Source organism: Lampetra fluviatilis, chromosome 4 (genome assembly GCF_964198595.1).
Source record: "Lampetra fluviatilis chromosome 4, kcLamFluv1.1, whole genome shotgun sequence".
Taxonomy (NCBI): domain Eukaryota; kingdom Metazoa; phylum Chordata; class Hyperoartia; order Petromyzontiformes; family Petromyzontidae; genus Lampetra; species Lampetra fluviatilis.
In genome coordinates, this window is record NC_136278.1 from 3,796,940 (window position 1) to 3,817,860 (window position 20,921).

The following is a 20,921-nucleotide window of genomic DNA, read 5'->3' on the forward strand; positions in this document are numbered from 1 at the left end:
CAGTCCTCACAACAATCTTCCAGTTTCACTTCATCTTCTCATTGGACAGACCCCGTACCATTGTATGCCATTTTATAATTTTTTTAGTAGCCTCTTTTCATGCGTCCATACCATTTAAATCTTGGCCTCCGGACATGTAATACAATGTCCTCAATAGCCAACATTTTCGTAAAAAAATATTTCACTTAGTTTCTTATAGTTTATCCCACAATACTGTTTGAAAGCCTATTTCTGCTGCTTCTACTGCAGTCCCTTTTTTCAGAATATATGTATCTGCCGTATATGTCAGCAATTGTACTATAATCAGTCTAAAATAATCTGAGTCAACTTTTACGATAGTAAATATATATTTTTGTTCAATATTATTGATATCTCAGGTGACAAGAGCTGGTTTTGCTCTGCTTTCTATTTGTTTCATTGTTGCCCTCTATTTGTTTTGACATTTTGTTGACCCTGGTCACTTGCAAATGAGACAATACTGGTGACTCGAGTTTTCACCTTGCTTAACAAAATAATTTTTAATACTTCCAAATATACTTGTGCAACTGACCTTTGAAACTGTTGCCCCCTCTTACGTTCTCTTTCTATAATTACTATTTCACTATCCCCTAGGATTTTCATTGCAAAAAATTGTGGCACAAAAAAAGAATGCTTTTCTGAGCTGCACGCTGGATAATGGGCAAGGCAAAACCAGCTATGTAAACAAGTGGACGTACAATAATGGCGCAAGCAATAGTTAGGGCTACCATTTGGCAACAGCGCTACTTTAAAAATGCAACATACGTGCAGTACAAACCAAAAAAATTAATGAATACTATAGTAATTCACCGTTACGAAGGAGTGAGGCGAGTACGTGAATAATCACATTGACTAACATACGCCTCCATATTCTCTCGACTGAACGCACGGTTGGAAATCGTCGCCTTTCCATTGCTTTCATCACCACCACCCATTGGGTTCATCCAAGTCCGGATGAAGGCCGCCGCCATCTCTCGTGATCTACCATGCGCCTGTACCAAAGCTGATTTCATTGCTCCATCTCCAAGTGCGACGTGTCCTCTCGTACGCCACTCCACACCTGTAAACCCCTTATCAGTGCCCACCTTATTACAGATAAATTCAGACCTTATTGGTCACCCCGGACCCTTACAAATCTCAACGTTCATCCTACAAAGGGCCATCACGAGGGCGAAACACAAATATATATTTTTTGCCTGTATTGAAAAGGCTGTACGCCGTATGGACCTGAAAACTCAGTTTCTCTGTACAAGAATACGGATTTTCCACTCGGTAATTTTTATTGAACATCGGCCACCATCCCTGACGAAGCCCACTTTTCTCAACTGTTTGAATTATGGCCTAAACAACCCACCGCCCCCCCCCAAATGCTTTACTTGGTGAACTGTCTCAATTAATCAAAAACCCTCAAAGGGCCATCACGTGGCAAATAAACAAAGGGGATGACTGACAATACCGTACCATTCATTGATGAATCCCAAGAAACCCGTGATGTAGCACCCGGATACCATAACCCAACTGCCCTTAGACACCACAACCAATTCGCACTCAAAAACCCAGAGTACCTTTCCTCCTCGCACGAATAATAACAAGGCTACCAAACTGAACAACACGGATACAGAAGCCATAACAAAAGGGAATAGACTAAACAAAAGCGCGCCTTTTGTCACTATATAATTAAACTTATTATTATCACCCATAACCTCCCAGGCCTCCTTATCCTACAACTCTCCAACCCTACTCCAAAAAGACAAACATCCCCGTACAGCATTAACAAACTGTCCGGCACGGGCAGCACCACCCATCCCCGGCTGCCTTTGTCTCCCTAGTGGCGATGTTTACACACCGCACCAGGTACTCATTTGACGCGGAGTCTACCTATGGGGAGGTCCAGGAAGGGTTCAGTTAATCCTGTTTGGTTTTCACCGTCAGCGGGAATCAAACTCGGGTCCCCGGCTTCGTGGTGCATCGCGATAACCGCTCCATGACCAACCCTCCTCCATTCCCCTAATCTCCCCTTGGCACGTACCACCAAACATTCCTTTTCCAATTTCCATGTATCCAACTTCCCCTTCCCCCAATTAAACATTCCGTTGCCCATCTTCTTAACACCATTCGTATTCCCTTCCAACCCCCCAATACAACCTTCTCACTCTCATCCCATCCAACCTCACCCGACCTCACCTTCCACAATCAATGCCTCTCCAAACCCATTACAACCCTCAAATCGTCCATCTTGCCCATCCAACAACTCGCCATCTATTTCCACCCCCTCAACAAACAAACACACTAAAACCCAATCGCATTTCCCCCTCTACTTTCGTTTGCGTGCACCCTCCTCCCCCACCCCCAGACAAATCCTTTCGTCCACCATCCAACTCATCCTCGATCAATGGGAACGACCACCCCACACACCACCCACCCCGCACTCCCTCCAAGACAAAGATGCCCCGCGTAGCCTGTTAACAAGACTGCTGTGGCAAGTGCTGTTAGCGAGCACCTTATGAAGTCCGGCACGGCACGCGAAGTGGGGGTTGTGTGGGTGGACAACAACCACGCCCGACCGCCTTTGTCTCCCCAGAGGCGATGTTTACTACGCACCGCGCCAGGCACTCGTTTTGAATTGCCGTGTCGACCGAGGGTAGGGGAAGGGGGTAGGGGAGACACAGGACCGGCTCAGCGACTCGTCACCGGTGTTGGGTCACCGTGAGCGGGAACCGAACTCGGCCCGCATGGTTCGCAGTGCGCTAACCACTACCCCACCGCTCCCTCCCACCACTCACGCTGCCACGACCCCATTTGCTCTCCTCACGTCCTACGCTCACGAATCCTTCTCCACCTCCTCCCCGTCGCTCACCCGGGCGCTGCGTTGCCACCGACGCCTGCCCTGCCCGCGGCGTCGTCGCCGGGCCCAGACGAGGCCGCGTCTCCCTGCATCTGCGCGTTTTGCGCTCCACTCGTCACCCTCGCGGCAACGAAGTCCGCCATGGGGCTGTCCTGCGCGCCACGGTCTGAAAGACCCCCATCCACACCGCCTGCCTGCCTGGCAGGGCGACCGTTCAGTACGATTTTTTTTAAAATGTGTTTTTTTTCAGTTCCCGACGGACAAATGTTAATGCTAAAATAGTAAATGACTACGAAAAAAATAAAATTGTGTCATTTGATTCGATGGATGTAACCCACTTGTATTTTTCTCCGCGACGTGTTTTGCAGGCATGTAATGAGTCGCTCCCGCCAACGGTGATTTATCGGAATGCGATTTGCAATCGATTACAGAATCTATATTTTATTTCGTTAGTTTTTGTCTAATTCGTTCTATTCATCTACCCTATTTATATTCACCAATCGGCAAATAAACAAGCAAGTCCTTATATATAGACTGCAATGTATATCGTTAATAAATAAACCATTTCTACACGATACGACTTACGAATCGCAATGTAGAAGAATCTAAATGTTCTTAATCGTTACCCGTCGATTTAGGAGCCTGTTAACATTTTTCATGGGGGAGGTGAGTGCGAAGGGGGGGGGCAGCTGCTGCCAAATGCTCGCACACGATTGGTCGAGTGGCGCCAATAACACGTCACGTGCGCAGTACGAACCAATCAGCGGCGCGAGGTTTTAACATTGTGGGGAATCGATTCGCTCGATCATGGGCCCTCCTCGTGGCTTGCTCATTGCCAGCCCTGAATCAGCAGGAGGAATCCGATGAGCTGTAAAGCTCTTTTTCAGATGTCCACAAGGGGCACAGGGGGTGGAGATCAGAACGTTGCAACAAACAATACAAAAACACGATAAATAACTAAATGTATATACAAATAAAACCATAGATTTTTTTTTTGTATACTACCAGGAAAAGCCCACTAAGGTATTCGCTTATTTTTCAGAAGCCACAAATGAAAGTTCAACAAAGTGGCTTAACAACAACGCCCAACACAGTCCTCAATAACGACGCGAGTGTTTAAAAGGGGGAAAAAACATGACAATTGGCAACGTTTCGTGAAATGACCCTTCATCATAGCACATTAATATATTTTTATATGTTTCTGATTTTAAGGGCACGCGGTGCTATTGAACGTGTTGAGTTGCTTGTGCATCACTGCTAACGCAGCTGCATAAAACAATATAGTTAACACATTTTAACCAAATGGCTTTTCCTGATGGTGGTATTGGTTTGATACTGTACCCTTTATTGGCTTGGTAATTTAACGTCCCCTTCATTATAACAGCGTTTGATGTGATACACAAAAAAATAATTTGGTCATGTGAGTGTAATTGCGTTTCTGGAGCCAACTGCTGATTCCTTTTTTACATCAGTAATTTTTAATGTGGTTAAAGTGGGCAGGGATTTCATTATTGAAGCTGATTAATGCGCAGCAGAACTTATTTTGCACATTTAAAATAAAACACTTAAACCCTCGGTAATGAATCATGTTTACATGGCCGAAATCCTCTGGTGTATCAAGGTAGAAGTTCACCACATTTGCTGACAACAATCTCTAAATGCACCCAATCACGTTAGATCTTGGAAGCTAAGCAGCATCGATTCTGGCTATTGCAATACGTGGATGGGTGATCACCAGGGCTCGCTATGTGGGTGTGGGACTGGGATGTGACCAAGAGATGGGAAGTGTTGAGTGTCACCTCGCATGTATGGGTTTTCTCTTGGTATGTTTTCTCCCACACGCCAAAACACCCCAATGCAACAACCTAAAAAATAACCTCGAGACTTATTGGGCCTTCTCTGGGTAAATAACTGGAATTATACACGATCATATACGGGAGTAGGAGAAATGCATTAAGCATCCAGTGTTGAGTAAAATAACCTTAAGAGTATTTAGGCAATGAACCGGAATGAGGAAAACACAACAGAGAATGGCTTGACTACAACATGAAATTGGTACCAGAAGGATGTGGCACTACTTGAGCATATTGGCACAAGACAAATAACGAAATATGCAGTGGACACCTACGCGGGCTATCTGCCCATGGATCGTGACGATGATTTGGGCAATAAAATTAAAACTGATGATTAAATCACGGTGTGTCAACCAAGCAGGATTGAGCCTAATGATTGAATTGGGTGACCGCTATGCACAACATCACAACAAGTTCTATAGGTATTCTTTGGGTCTTTCGGTAAAGTCACGTAGATAGGTTCAAAGAAAATAATAAAAACACTAAGACGTTTCGATCGCAACACAAGCGGTCATCATCAGGATAACGTGATAGTTGTTTTTATATTCTTTGAACCCATCTACGTGACTTTACCGAAACACCCAAAGAAAATGAATTCCTGCAGTCACGAAAGCTTTAAGTCCCGCGTCTGTACTCTTAGGTTTTTCGGTAAAGTCACGTAGGTAAAAAAATAATAGAAATAAAATTATAATAAATGAAAATAAATCAATTGATTATAATAATAAATTAACATAAATGCAGCTCCTTACTATAAAAATTTCCCTCCCTTTATTACTGCTAATCCTACTTCCTCCCTTTATGACTGCTAATCCTACATAATACACGAAGCATAATATGACTTTGAGACCACCCCACCACCTACACATTCCACAAGTAGTGACTAATCCCATATCTGCATTTTCCATAAATATGCTAAATTCCTCTGTTGATATGTAAATTCCTTTGTCAAAGCGCTCTCCTCCTTTAACCCAGCTTAAATATACGCTGCCAAGCTTGGTGTTCATTCGGACACTGTCTTTCCGACGGCCCTGTTCTTCACCTGAGGACGGCTGCTTGCGTTGTGGCCGAAACGTCGTGAGAATTTTATTTTATGTTTTATTTTATTATTTCCCTTCTACGTGATTTTACTGAAAGAACCAATAAGAAAATAAATCAATAGAAAATAAATCAATAGATAATAAATGAAAATAAATCAAGATTAGATAATAAATGAAAAAAAATCAATAGATATTATAATCGATTGATTTATTTTCATTTATTATTATTTTATTTCTATTATTTTTTTACCTACGTGACTTTACCGAAAAAATGGTATGAATCCTTGCAGTCACGAAAGCCCGCGGCTGTGCCACGTGATGGTGGCCAGCAGAGGGCAGTACAAAAAAATTCACTGCCCTCTACCATTACGTCCCCAGCGCATATCGCTACCCGCATTTGCTGTAACGATGACCAGGGTGGTGAAGTATGGTCAAAGTGTGTTACTGCACTGTGTTATCCTTTAGTGATTGAGAAAAACACTTGAGTTTTTTTTTACTCAAACTCAATTTCCAAGTACTGCAATGTAAAACAATGGCATGGGAGTACGCTGCAATCTAAAACATAGAAAAACAATAATGGGTAAAAAAAGTAACAGGCTCACTTGAATCCCTATCAATTCCTTACCAGTGCCTACCTTATATCACACCAATTCAGACCTAATCGGCCACCCCGTGCTCCTTATAAATCTCAACGTTCATCCTACAAAGTTCCATCACAAGGGAGAAACACAAACAAATAGACACATTTTAGTTTGCCCGCATTGAAACAACCGTACGGGTTGACGGCTATGCATCTGCAGTGATTAATACCGAAGGTGGATACAGCAGTTTAGCGACAAGTCAACGCGGCACAAAGAGAACGTCAAAGATAACGCGAAATAAAAAAAAACCTCGCCACGTACACCGTGAACACGTCAAACACTGCGCGGGTGAACTTCTTTCGCACCGTACGCAGCCATCGCCGACGTTGCGAGATCGCATTCACGATGGTGGTGGTGGTGGGGGGTGAGAATCGATCGGCTGTTGTTGACACTTTAGTATTATTATTATCGGTGACCTCCCTCCTCCGTTGACGTCAGGGCTCGAACTCGGAAGAAGAAACGAGAGCACAGTCGGGAAGCGGTAGCGTCGTCGTCGTTGTCGATACGTGTCTCGTTTTTTTTTTAAAAACCTTCCGCTTCGGACTTTTATTATTATTGTTGTTGTAACGGTAGTTTTTTTTCTTCCTCTTTCAGGAGTAAACAACACCGACACGTATTTGCAGTGCGCGTAAAAAAAAAAAATCAACATTAAACCACGGGCCGCTCTCGTAACGAAGGCGATGCGTGGATCACACGATCGCTCTCGGTGCACGGCAGGAGCTGCCCCCCCACGACCCCCCCACGACCACCTCCAGGGGTTGGCAGTGCGGCACAGCAGCGCGATCGTGAACCCGTCCGTGCGGATCTTTTAAAAGCGGCCTCGTCACACAGCTGGGCCCCTGTTTACGGTGAGGTTTTTTTGTTTGTTTTGTTTATAAACTCCGCGAGGTTCGTTGCCATGTGTAGAACGCTGCGTTTTTAAAATAGCAATTTGGGGAGTGGGGGGTGTGGGGAAGGATCATGGATATGTTAATAATAGCACATTATTAACGGATTACTGCTAAGCAAAGTGGGCATTATTTAGAGGCCTACTATGCAACCCGATTGCAGTAATCGTACTGTGGTTGCATTCTTAACCAGGGTCACACGGCAAGTGAAATTACCAGACTCTTAAACACTATCGAGTGTTTTATGAATAATTGCATGCTGCGTCATGTGTGTTCTGCAACATGCACATGGGTAACATTTGTAGCCATCCTAACGTATAATCAGATACGGGATTTGCACTTTTAAGGACGGCACTTTGCTTTAACGTAGAGTCAGCTCAAGCCTAATTTTCGCACTAGAAATATTTATACAGGATCATGAATGTCTTTAAATGACAATACAAACAAGCTGCGTTTCTAATTGTTCGACTGCTGTTAATATAGAGTAAGTACAGCATGAAAGAAAATGTCATCTCCACATGTCAATCATGTTTCGAGTCAATGATTCTTGACGCCTTTCATGCCATTGCTTTTCGACGTGAGTTTAAGCAAACTATTGACCGGTTTTGACTGTGTGTGTGTATGTCTCATAGGTAGTGTGTACCCTGTTAAGTAAATGCCGCTGGTTTGCCAAACGCTTTAGGCAAAGAGCACACCGCGAAGAAAAGGGCCCGTTCAGCACAAGCATAATATTGTACACTGATATCTTCACTTGCATATGTGCCCCCTCCCCACCTACCTCCACCTATCCCCAGTGTTGTGGTTTCCATCAGGACCGGTGTGGCATATCCCCCTGTCACCCACCTCCACCTATCCTCAATGTTGTGGTCGTCATAATGACTGGTAATGTTTTTTTTTCCCCCCACCGCCTTACTCTCAACTTTTCTCAGTATTTGTGGTCGCCATAAGAGGCTGGTATGGCCTGGTCTGATCGCTTGGAAGCGGCCGTCAACGTCGCCCTCCGAGTGCCCGCCCTGGTCCTCCTGGATGCGCTCTACACGTGGGACGTGAGCACGCTGGTGTCCCGGCTACACACCAACAGTGACGGCATGCTCTTCAAGTACAAGTTTGCAGCATGGAATGCATTCTTCCTCGGTGCGAGCACGCACTTTGTCATTTACACAGCTCAGTGTAACGTTTTAATGAGACATTGATTTAAAAAAATGTTCAACATTTTGTCAATTCAATGCTGGATAATGTATGTACTGTATGTTGGACTTCTTTTTCACACCATACGTAGTCAACCGTGCTGTATCAGTCATTGTAGTTTTACGTTTCACGCTGGTCAGAGCTGGTCAGCGTGGGGTTGGTGTATGAGGAAGACGTCCCAGGACCAGTTCAGATATCACCATCACTTGCAACTGGTGTTACCTATGGCCAGCAATCAAGCTCAGGTTGCCGTATTCAGTGCAGTGCGCAAACGGCTGCGCCACCGCTCCTCACCCACACACACTACGTGACCAACGTTCTCGTAAGGTGTTTTATTCTACATGGCCAATAATCACTGTAAAATTTTAAGTGGCATGACAGATAGTTACTATAAACTACAATCATTACATTGATCTCATGCTTTGGTTTGGATGTAAAAAATAGAAATGGTCACGCACGCTTTAGTTTTGAGCTGCTATACCAGAATGCACACCGACAGAGCTATCAGATAATATCCTGTATAGACTAATCTAGAGCCTTGACAATTCTGTTTATCAATTCCCATGCTATTGTAAATAATTTACATGTGATCACAGGCCATATTCTTGGGTTTGCGGTGCTGTTTTTGCCCATTGGGAGGCTCATATCGCTCTACCTGCACCTTATGGCTGGCTTTCTACTGGCCAGCACACACATTATTTCAAGGTAAGACACACATACATATTTTGACATTGGAGTATTTATCTTGACGTTGAGAGAAATTTAACATTGATAAATACTTGTCTGATAAGAAAAACTAAAATGTAATTTAAATGATTTGCTTTCTTTCTGTGTTTTGTTTCCCTCCAGAAGTTATATTGACTTTTCACTTACATCAGAAGAGTCTGTTTATTCCAACCACAATTTATTCATTCATCTAATTGGAGCTGTATTAGGTAAGAAGTAGTTCCTGCAAAATATTCCAAATAATGTACATTGTGTGCACATTCTAATGTGCTCTTTTCTCCAGTTAATTGAGCAATGTGTGTTTTTTTCAGCCCAGGTTTTGGTGGAAGTGCTTTGTGCCTGCTGCCTCAAGACCCGGAAAGTTTGGCGTTTCATGGGCCCCTCCCTTCCCCTTATTGGGGTCCTCTGTGGCCTTCCTAGCTCTGTTCTTCCTCTGCTACAGCGGTTTGCAATCACCCTCAGTGTTACTCAAGTGATGTATGCCGCATTATCAAACATCTACCTGCCTTACTACCTGCTGCGGCAAGCGTGGGCAGAGGGACGCCAGGTTAGTCTTGATAATTTTTTTACTACCCTAAGTCCAGCAGTTTAAACACGAGGTTCACAAGTGTATCGCGTTGATGGCCTCAGCCTGGTCACAAAATGACAGCACGTGGTTTATCTAAATTATATCTCTGAGAATGAAAACTAAAATATGAATTTGTCATCTGACTATATCACAGCAGAGCTTTTTGGGAAAGTATGCTTCCTACTGTATAAAGAAAAAAAATATCTTACTTGAAGTATTTTTGAGCTGTTCTTGAAAATTTCTTCTGAGGGACATTCTCTGATTCACCAGGAGCACTGCTCTGTGAGATTTACATGTGTATTCTTGATTTAATGGCATGAAGCTCTTGGCACAATTGGACAAAATGATGAAAAAAAGATCACGTAAAAAAGTTTTTGTGCGTAAAGTCAGATATGGCTTTTGCACAACTATGACATTTGGCACTTGGACACATTCATGCAGTCAGTTGTAATGTTTGTTGAGGGAAAATAACAAAGTACAAGGTCCTTCCACATCACGATAAACATGCACAGTAAAGAGTAATGGTCAAAGATCATCTTATGCAGCATATACCACTTTTTTAACAAACAATAGATATCATTGTATATATTATATTATTCATATGATATTCAATTGAATGGTTGTTCTGTCTTTCCCACATTTTCTGTGCATGTAGTTGATGGCTGCTGAAGGCATTGTCACACTACTGATCTTCATGTGGCAGCAGCTGTCCGTACCCTCACTTTTTCTGACTTTCTGGCTGGTCCAGTTCATGACTCAGACTTCGCTGCCACCACTGGACTCTAAGGAGGACAACTTGGTGCTTATACTCACCAGGTGAACTCACAAAGCGGAGGGCATCCAATATTGGTTTTCTTACATTCGATATGTCCATTATATATTTGACGTAGTGCATTGCAGAATCCGCTATCTTCAATTTCAAGAAGCAAATTGTCCTCCTTTGACTAGTTTCATCCATGGTGGCTCAGTGGTTTGTGCATTGTGCTATGAACCTGACGCCCCGAATTTGATTCACAGCTCTTGTTAACAATGGTAGGGAGTGATATCACGGCTAAATCTGGGCATCCCCGCCATTCACCAACCTGTACTGACCAACAAGAAAACAGCTCCCATGAGCAACAAAGCTTGGGGCCGCCTTCTTCCAGCAGTGGATTGTCAAAGGGCTATTAAATATTATAATTATTGAGGCATGTACTGTGTATTTATCAACCATGAGTCCACAACCTGGAATGATTATCCCTAAATTGTTATTAGAGCGTTATTCTTGTGGCAAGTAGAGCAATACGTTTTTACTTAACCCTCATATTCTTCCACATATTGTATTATTATCAGTGACTCTTCATTCGTTGTTGTTTGTTGTATGTTTAATATTGCAGTGTAGCCAAGTGCTGCGGTAGTCCATACCTCCTGCTGGGCCTGACATCTGTGGTATCCCACGTAGCCCAGTCTTTGCTGTCCCTATGCAGACTTTACCTGCACGGTTTCTCTGTGCTTCTACAGCAAGACGCAGTTTACCGGTGAGATGCTTTTACCTGCACTGAACACGTGACATACTCATTCCAAATTGGCAAAACTTTGTTGTCATTTAGTTATTGAACATATTGTGTCATAACAAAAACATTTGGTCATACTGCATTGACAGTGATGCACAAGCTCAAATAACAAAAAGCGCAACATGTTCATCAATAACACTGCTGTAAAAAGAACATCTATATAAAAATATAAGAAGTGACGTTTTGGGCAATAGCCCTTCTTCATAGCACATAAAATAATTGCATGGCCCTTTATCATCGCATGTTAAATTATTTTATGTACTATGAAGAAGGGTCATTGATAAAAAAAAATCGCATATTATGTATTTCTCCTTTAAAGCCAGTGTTAGTGATGAACACATTGAGCTTTTTGTAATTAGAAGTTGATGTAAATGAAATGTCTCCTGTAGAGGTGATACAGTGGTTATTGCACCACACTATGAAACCTAGCAACCAGAGTTTTATTCCCGTCCATGGTTAACACCATTGGCGAGTGACATCTGAACCGGTCCTCGGGGCCTATAGTTTTTGGAGGGGGCCGCTTTCGCCGATAAGACATCGGTGTGAGGGCCGCCACACATTTGAAACTGTTTGGTTTGACAGCATGATGGGGTGTTTTCACATTTATGTATTGTCGGGGGCTGCACGTCAGGGGCCGCACTAAAGGCCACCAGGGCTCGCCAATGGCCTGCGGGTCTTGAAAAGAATAACACTGCCATAGAGACTGTGGAGGCGGTTGGGGTGGTTTTCCCCAGGCCTCGGTTTCGAAGAGGCCTTGAAAAAAATAGACTTGTAGTCCCAGTGGGCTCTCACCTGGTTTAAACAAAGATTTTCTCTTTTTAATAGCTCTTGACCAGTGAACCACCCAGCCACTTCAAGAATGCTGTCTCTTTATGTGCTTCATGCAGGGGGATTTCGGAAGGCGTGATGTTTCTGATGATGGCGATGTGTACGGGGCTACTGGAGCTGCAGCTCGTGTATCGAGCCTTCCTCCTCAGCATCATCCTCTTCGTCGTGCTGGCCTCCACCCTGCAATCTGCGCTCGAAATCTCTGAACCTGTTCTGCTCAACTTGGCTGCTGCACGTGATAAGTAATTTAAACTTCAGTCGTTATCAAAGCACGATAATTACTGACCATGTTAATTATTGTTTTGGTGATTCAAATTGGTTGTGCGTTTTGGTGGTTGTGAAAACAGACGTGTTTTTTAATAATAAAATATAAGGTGTGTTATAGGAAGATATTGATGCATCAATTCAATGATTCAAATCGATTGTTAGAGGTTGCTGGGTGGCTCAGACGTCAGAGCACTGGGCTGGCATTGCTGAGGTCCTGCGATTGAACCCAGGAAGCTTTCTAATTTAACTAGATTCTCAAGATAGTTGACGGTGTCTGTATATATTTAGATTGTTTTGTCTTATGTTTGAATACTGGTGAGATGTTACTATTCGTTATTTTTCAACGCTGTTGTATATTAACCTAAAGTGCAAATTCAAACAGCATAGCACTGCACTTATAATCTGATCTTTTGTGATCTGGCAGGAATAGGTGGAAACACTTCCGTGCGTTGAGCATGTGCTTGTTCCTGTGCCTCTTCCCGATGTTCCTGATGTGGAGGATCAACCTGCTTCTCCCAATGGACTCCTGGCTCATCCTTATATCAAGCACTGTGTTAACGGCGCTCCAGGCATGGATACGCACCAAACAACGCACGCTTTAGTTGTGCCCTTGACAAACTTGCGCATTATAATTTGGATTCCACAGTTTCATCAACCTTAAGCAGAAATGTATTTTAGGCCGCTATTGGACACTTGTTTAAGCACAATTACACGAGTTGCTTACAAAACAGCGGGTTGTGGTGTCCATTCTTAAGGGGGGAGTGTGACAGCTTTGTGTTTTCTGTTTACAGGCAATGAGCAGTATCGTTATCTACTTACTCTTCGCCTTCGAAGAGCAGCGTGACTGGCCTCCCGAATTCATGGATGATGTTGTCTATTACCTGCAGGTGAGGATGATAAGTTTTTCTTAATTATCACATATATTATGACTTGAGTTCTAGCATTGAATTAGATTGAAATCTCAAAGAGCTTACTGAATTGTCCGCACGTTTGAATATTTTAAGTGTACAGTTTAAATATTAAAGATACATTTGCACACATGCCCACAGTACTTTTCAATATTTTACATAGGTTTTGTATAATAGTACATGTTAACTGTTAAGACAATGGCAGGAATGCATTAAAACAATGTAAGAATATATATGCTGTGTTTTACATAACAGGCTGGCACCAATGTGTGAGTATTGTCAATTTCATTGATAGGGTAAGCACCTTGAAAGTTCTTAATTGAACAAACAAACAGATTGTTGTTAGATATAATCTGGAGAAAAAAAGGTCACATTGTATGAGACAAATGTGTAGGATAGATGAAAGCAGGTTCAATGACATGCATTATAATGGGCACCCAGAGTTCAGAAACCAAGGCAAAGACATAGCCAGATGATGAGATACTGTAAGAGCAGTCCTTAAATGCCAAGTGTCAACATTACAACAAACTACAAGATCTAATGGGAGGAAGGGAGTGATGGTGAGGTGTAGCCGCATCAATGGCAACAGCCGTGATGACGATCTCTTGACCTTAGCTGTCATCACCTATGCCTTCAGGGGTTTTGCCGCGGCCTGGAGTTTTTGGCATCTCTGGGGCTCGTGGTGTTCAGCCTGCTCGAGTGGACGGGCGGTGGATGGAGCTGGTCCGGCGTGACTGTGGTGCTCGCCTACGCCTACTACAACCTGTGGCAGCGCGCACGTGCCGGCTGGCGCAGCCTGAAGCTACGGCGCATGGCTGGATCCCGCGTGGCTGCCATGCAGAGGGCCTCGCCGCAACTGTTGGCGCAACATGGAGACGTGTGCCCAGTCTGTTACCAGGTGCGTGCATACGTAACATTGGAAACGAGCCAAGTAAAATGTACAGGGGTCACCTCAAGTTTTCATTCCACTCCTTTGAGCTGTGAGACGTTTAAAGCTGCCAAACGTTGAGATGGCTCAGCCAGGACACGTGGTAAACTAGGGTAGCACCTCCCTTCTTCAGCCCTGCCCACTTTTACAAAGTCACGCCGACTCAATCACTAGCCCTGGCCACAGTGAGAGGCCTTGGAAATGTTTAATGTTGACCCACCTACTGCTCACAGGCCTACCTCCTCTACCAACACTGTCCACTACTCTGCAGAGGTCGCAAACGGGTTTTGATTCCTTACCCGTACCCGGCCGCACCAGGGTCGCAAACGGGTACCCGTACCTGGCTGGGTACGGGTAGCCGGGTATCGGGTAGGGTACGGGTATCGGGTACCCGATTGCGACCTCTGGGATGAAGCCATGTTGCAGGCGCGGGTGGGTTGATTCTAGGAACTTGAATTGTGAGAAGAGACAAGACGTTGGGAAATGAGTGACAAACGGTGACTCACCAGTGACTCACGGCCTACCCGTACCCGTACCCGGCCGCACCAGGGTCGCAAACGGGTATCCGTACCCGTACCCGGCCGGGTACGGGTAGCCGGGTATCGGGTAGGGTACGGGTATAGGGTACCCGATTGCGACCTCTGCTACTCCGGTAGCCCCACATTTGGTTCATTTCATGATCATGCACGATGCCAGAAAATGTTATAATGGGACAAAATCCCGATTTTAACAGATTCTTATGGATACCAGGATAGCTTTTGTAAACCGAGACTGAGCTGGCGAAAGCAAGACAATTTGTAGTTCCATTACAGTGACTATTAGAATCTGTTTTATGTCCAAGGCTCAGAATCTATATATGCCATATGAGATTAATTTTAATGTTCAAGGTTTGTGAGATGGGTGTTGTACATTTTAGAAAATGTTTGTACGATACATGGCTCACATTGTGTGGTGCAACAACATTTGTCTCCTGTTTTATTTTTAACCACTTAATTTTGTGTTGTTAAATTAAAATGTTAGCGTTCGCACAAAAAATATTCAGATAGGTGTTAATTGCTTTTTTTATAATAAAAAAAAATGTCATACTACGCCATGCTTAACTATTGTTTTAAATTTTGTTTTATCTTCAGGACATGAAGGTGGCGGTATTGACTCCTTGCGGCCACATGTACCACCCCAGTTGCCTGCGCAAGTGGTTCTATGTGCAGGACACTTGCCCCATGTGCCACCGCAAACTCGGGGCAGAGGAGAGCAGCGACAACGTCGACACGGCAGAACATGATGCTGGGCTCAGACCCCCACCAGATGCCCCCCAGCCTAATGGAGATGCAATGTGAATATTCCAGCAGATACTTTCTCAATGAGGACTTCAAACACAATAAAACACACGTGGATATAGACAATAGAAGCGTTCTGCATGCTGGATCAACACAGCCTCACACAATCAATACTAGCCTACCACATTGTCTTGTTATAATTTCCGGCAGGAATTCACCAAAACGCGTGAAACGGGGATACAGAAAACTTGTTTGAAAAGGCCGCCACCCTTTGCCAACTAAATGTTCTGCTTTACACACAATTGGGGCCATTCTGAACGGGTTGTTGCATTGCTTGTGGGGAGCATGATGTTGGTAGATTCACAAACAAAATATCCAAGAAGGCTTGCTGCTACTCGCCATGCTGATAAATAGCTTTAGTGGTATCACAAGGTGGAGATGGAGCAGTGGCACAGTAGTTAGCATACTACACTACTAACCTGCCCAGTCCTGCTCGTGATCCTACAAGGGACCCTTCGCCCCTCGCTGTGTAATGTGTCACTTGTCACCCTCGCAAATGAGATGTTACATCTCGCGGGACTTTCCAGGTTAAATATTTTAAATAAATAAATAACCCACTGACTTGAGATTCACAGACACGGCTCGGTGGTGGGTGATATCAGAACTGTTCCTGGTCCCACCCTACAAACCTACACGGACCAGTGTGGTGAAGTTAGGTCAAGAACCCACGTGACATTGTGTGGAGAGGCCTTCATCTACAAGTGGATTAACATAGAGCTGTTATATATTTTTTATTTTATCAATGTGAACAATTTCAGCGTGGTACAGAGATGATCAAATATGCATCGTTGTGTAGATAGTGCAATCCACCATCGCGATTGTTTTTTTGGCTCGCAAACATGGACTAATTTTTTTTAAGTTGGTTATAGTGTTCAGCTGACAATGATGTGTAACTTTTTATTGATTCATTAAGACATTATTGTGGCAACCGTCATTCCCTAGAGCAGGGGTCGGCAACCTGCGGCTCCGGAGCCGCATGCGGCTCTTTTGAACCTTGACCGCGGCTCCGGGGCGGATGCTAGCGAGGGGAGGAGGCGCACTGTGACACCTGCTCTGGCGTTGCCGCTGCTGACAGGTCGCCGCTCCGCTCCACACTGCCCGCCCGGTGACAGGCAATAACGTTGCCGTTGCTTTGTCACATGTTTGGAAGAAGTAAAAACCTTCCTGGGCAGCAAAGAGCTCACCTTTGCTGAGCTGGAACAGCCAGAGTGGCTGGAAAAATTACATTTTATGGTAGACATGACAGCACATCTAAACACGCTAAATAAAACCCTTCAGGGGAAAGGAGGCACAGCCCTGCACATGCTGGAGGAGGTTTTGGCATTCGAGAGCAAGTTGACAGTGTTTGTCAAAGATTTACAGAGAGGTACACTGTCTCACTTTCCCTCTTTGAGAGAGTTCAAACAAAGTCATGATACGATAAATTTGGAATATTTCAAGTCTGCAATCACCACAATGCAAAGTTCGTTTGGGAAACGATTCTGTGAGTTCAGAGAGGAAAAAACGACATTATCCTTCCCTGTCACTCCCCTGGCGATCGATCCATCCCTATTGAATATGACTGCATTTGCAGGTGTAAGTCAACCTGATCTTGAGATGGAACTGGCCGATATAGCCGACAAAGATATATGGGTGTCCAAGTTCAAATGCTTGACCGCTACTCTTGAGGATGTTGCCCGTCAGAAGGCCATTCTGGCTCAGAATCATAAATGGAGTGATATTGAAAACCTTCCCAAACAGGACAAACTTGTATTCGAAACATGGAATGCCATCCCCAACACTTATATAAACATGAAAAAGTATGCATTTGGAGTCCTGTCGATCTTCGGCTCCACATATGTATGTGAGCAGGTCTTCTCCAACATGAACTATATTAAAAACAAACATCGATCACGCCTCACAGATGACAGCTTGCAAGCCTGTGTGAAAATGAAGGTGACGTCTTACAGCCCTGATGTGCAGACACTGTGCACTGAGGTTCAGGAGCAAAAATCCCATTAACCAGGTAATTTAGCTATTAATTTGCAAAAATATATTTTACATTGTTAAGTGAAAAAGTCCTTTTTTTATTCAGATTGACAGCTGACTGTACGATCCTGTATATAGCAATAAGGTAAGAAACAATATATGCAGTGTTATATTTGTTTTAAATGTTGCAATGGTTTTGCGGCTCCCAGTTTATTTTTTCCTTCGGAAACGGGTCCAAGTGGCTCTTTATGTCTTAAAGGTTGCAGACCCCTGCCCTAGAGCATTAATTCGTTCTCAAATCATTCAGAAATGGCCACCGCCATCATGGGATATTTTCATTTTCGGTGAATGCCATTGAACCCAAACATTGTCTTCATCACTCGTACACACACAACAGAAACAGTAACAGTACATGGCAGCATCACATGTACCCCACTCGCGGGGGCCTGAGGTCTCGGCAGCTTTGTGAAAAGGTTGAATTTGATGAACATCTCCAGAAAATAGCACTTTACAATATACGCAAATAGGTTACTGGACAAAAAAGTGAAAATTGTCTGAACATGGGGAAATGCTTTCCTATCTATACTCTAGACGTACGCAAAGGTAGGTAGGCAAGGTTAAGAATTAATTCCTGTATATATGAAAAGGTCAAGATTTGTTGAACATCTATAGAGAATGACAGTTAAAGTGTGGACATACTGCATAGGGTGGTGCACAGGGTGGCTACGTGATAGATGAATATGCGACATTGTACTTTCCAATCATTAAAATGTTAGTTGGTACTGTGTACTCAAGCAAAATATATTGTAACCAAATTATAAAATGCACAATAGTTACTTTAACCTGAGAGACGGGGGCTTTTTTTCCACATGTGCCTTCATAAATGTTCTGATTTATTAGTTTGCGTGTTTGAGGAGGAAGAACCCTCTGAATTTGACCCTGCGTACAACCAAATCGTAATTGTAACCTATAATCTGCATCATGATGCTGGGTATGGTTATGACTTTTGTAATGAATATTGGTTTGACCCCGTAAGTTTGAAAAAGTACATACTGTAGATATAATTTTTCTAAAGTTTCAACGTTTCCATCGGTGTGAAGTTGGAACGTTTTCTAATTGTATTCAATTGTTCCTGGTGTAACTCGTTTATGCAAACGCTGAATTGTGAAAAAAAGCTTGAAATGTTAATAAAATGTTTATTTTTGTGTGGTTACTGACTTCATATTTGTCGTTCGACATATCCGAATTGACCCCTTGATTGTAATTTCAGAAAACAACAGGAATAGCTAACACTGCTCGTGATGCAGCAAATGTGGCTGTGACGGTCCCACCTGATGACGGAGACTTGTGTTGCCTCCGAAACGTCGTGATTTTTTTATTGTTTATTTTTATTAATTTTAATTTCATTTTTTACCTACGTGACTTTACCGAAAGAACTAAGAGTATGACTGCTCGTGGAGCCAGTTGAGATTCAATGGCTCCCCCTGACCACACACGCAGAGCTCAAGTTCTGGACTATTATAAATGCTCAAGTGGACAAGCAGTGTCAAGGCCAGTAATCCACAGCAAAACATTTTGGGTGAAAGGAAAAAATATATCCTGTATGTTTTACAAATTTGACCTTTACAAACTAACGATCCTAAGATACCTTTTGATGATCTAGGAGGCGTTATCCAGACCTACAGATTATCCGCATTGTCGATTATCTTATTGTATAACCTATTATCATTGTTTAATAATTACCCTAGCCCACTTATTCATTGCAAGGCCCGCGGGCTACTGGCAGTCCCTGGTGGCCTTTAGTGCGGCCCCCGACAATACACCAATGTGACAAAACCTCCCCATGATTGCCGTGAAATCCCAATGGTTTCGAATGTGTGGCAGCTCTCATACAGATGATGTCTTATCGGCGACAGTGGCTCCCCTCTGCAAATTAGTGAAGAACACTGCTCTCGCCTGTCTGGAATGTTGATATTTTGGGGATGTGCAACTTTCAGCACAACGCCGCACCTGCCAAAGTACATTTTTGTAAAACGAAGACTCCGCTTATCTACTGAATGGAAATATAAGTCGGTGGCATAAAACATTTCCCCGAAATTCCTGCAGATGCTTGGGATGTGACAACCATCTTGGCAATTTGGTGAATCGTTGATTCACACCTACGATTCAATTAAAGAATTATTGTACATTTTTTGCCATCTCATTGGTATATCTGTTCGATCCGATTTACAGTTTTGTTCACTATATTGCCTAAATATACCAATATGATTTTATTACATTGAAAAGAAACGTTGATTCATACATGCGATTCTGTGAATGTGCCATGAACCTTATGAATAAATATGTATGTATTTGTCTTAGACATTTACAAGCACTACATTTAATAGCAAATGTATATCTAGTTTTAACCAGCAGATGGCGGCCCTCGACTGATGATGGCAATGATCAAAGCCGTTATAGGTTTTGTATGAACGGGGACCAATATCGATGGTTATGCATTTTTTAAAGTGTAAACTCAAATATTCTGCATTTAAGGAAGAATTATACGGAACATTATGGTTCTGTTGCCCTGCCCTTCACAACCAGCATGGTAAATTATGGCCAAAGCCTCCATGTATGTATGTAGAACTTCTTTCGCATTATACGTAGCCAACCATGCTTATCAGAGGTGCGGGGGAACGACAACGAACTAAAAAAATTTTTCAAAAATAAATTAGTTTCAATCTACATTTAAAAGTGCAACACGCCAGTGGCTTCCTAATATCAAAAGGAAGAGCGTTCCAGACGGCCGCAGAAGCGCATCTGAAAGCGCATGATGCTGGGACCGTCTTTGTCAAGACATTGAATGGTAAGGCTTTCATCCAGCAGTGGATTGACAAAGGGCTGTACATCATTAGTTTAATATGGATCATAAACATTGTGCTGAGATTGTACAGTAGTCACACGATAACCAATTGTAAAATGTAACATCTCAATGAAATAAAAGTAGAATAATTTGTAAGACAAATGATTAGTTGCTCAAATATCATATGATAATTGGCTTTAGCAACTGGAAAAAGACAACCAACCACAAACAAATAACCAAGAATAACGTCCGGAGTGATTAACAATTGTTCAGTGGACTTTAGCGTGAAAATTAAACGTGTAGAGTTTTAATTGCTTAATTTTCGCATTACTCTAAAAATACATGGTGTTATTTTACAAAGTTAGAGCTACTGATGACTTGCTAGTGATACAGGGGCTCCAGAACAATGTGTAACACCCCTACAGCTGCTATCACCTTTGCGAGATTGCGGCTGTGCTGACAATTAACCCTCTTGCCTGTTGGTCACGCTCTGCCACCAGTAATTATGATTGGTCATTGATACT

The 20,921-nt window shown here is 43.2% G+C and overlaps 2 protein-coding genes across 11 annotated transcripts in view; one reads left to right on the forward strand and one right to left on the reverse strand.

Moving 5' to 3' along the window:
• LOC144931499 (transcription elongation regulator 1-like) overlaps positions 1-7,157 on the reverse strand; it is a 22,406-nt gene extending 15,249 nt beyond the window's left edge. Inside the window, exons 1-2 of one of the 8 annotated variants that reach the window (XM_078855397.1) lie at positions 7,144-7,157; positions 6,389-6,453 (exon numbers count right to left, since the gene is read on the reverse strand). Coding sequence is in view for 2 of the 8 variants with exons in the window: in XM_078855393.1 (XP_078711519.1) it covers positions 2,876-3,061; positions 3,621-3,646 (212 nt within the window). In the remaining 6 variants the exon portion in view is untranslated. The other 7 variants (XM_078855395.1, XM_078855396.1, XM_078855393.1 and 4 more) reach the window with 7 other exon arrangements.
• LOC144931500 (RING finger protein 145-like) lies at positions 6,849-18,756 on the forward strand. Of its 3 annotated transcripts, none has more exons than XM_078855401.1 (12): positions 6,849-7,242; positions 8,211-8,415; positions 9,066-9,174; positions 9,319-9,404; positions 9,507-9,742; positions 10,419-10,579; positions 11,140-11,280; positions 12,204-12,386; positions 12,836-12,980; positions 13,203-13,298; positions 13,957-14,217; positions 15,378-18,756. In XM_078855401.1, the coding sequence occupies exons 2-12, from the start codon at positions 8,238-8,240 to the stop codon at positions 15,582-15,584; spliced, it is 1,803 nt and encodes a 600-aa protein (XP_078711527.1). In that variant the 5' UTR covers positions 6,849-7,242; positions 8,211-8,237; the 3' UTR covers positions 15,585-18,756. The 3 variants fall into 3 exon arrangements, with proteins under 3 accessions (XP_078711527.1, XP_078711529.1, XP_078711528.1); XM_078855403.1 differs by having other exon boundaries at positions 12,911-12,980; XM_078855402.1 differs by having other exon boundaries at positions 9,322-9,404.
• Positions 18,757-20,921: the final 2,165 nt, after the last annotated feature.

What these genes read in the sequence shown, in the direction of transcription:
- LOC144931500 (XM_078855401.1), top strand. Translation starts at nt 8,238, where the DNA reads ATGGCCTGGTCTGATCGCTTGGAAGCGGCCGTCAACGTCGCCCTCCGA. An exon ending in AGCACACACATTATTTCAAG is followed by an intron (nt 9,175 to 9,318) that starts GTAAGACACACA and finishes GTTTCCCTCCAG; the next exon opens with AAGTTATATTGACTTTTCAC. An exon ending in TGTGCCCAGTCTGTTACCAG is followed by an intron (nt 14,218 to 15,377) that starts GTGCGTGCATAC and finishes TTTTATCTTCAG; the next exon opens with GACATGAAGGTGGCGGTATT.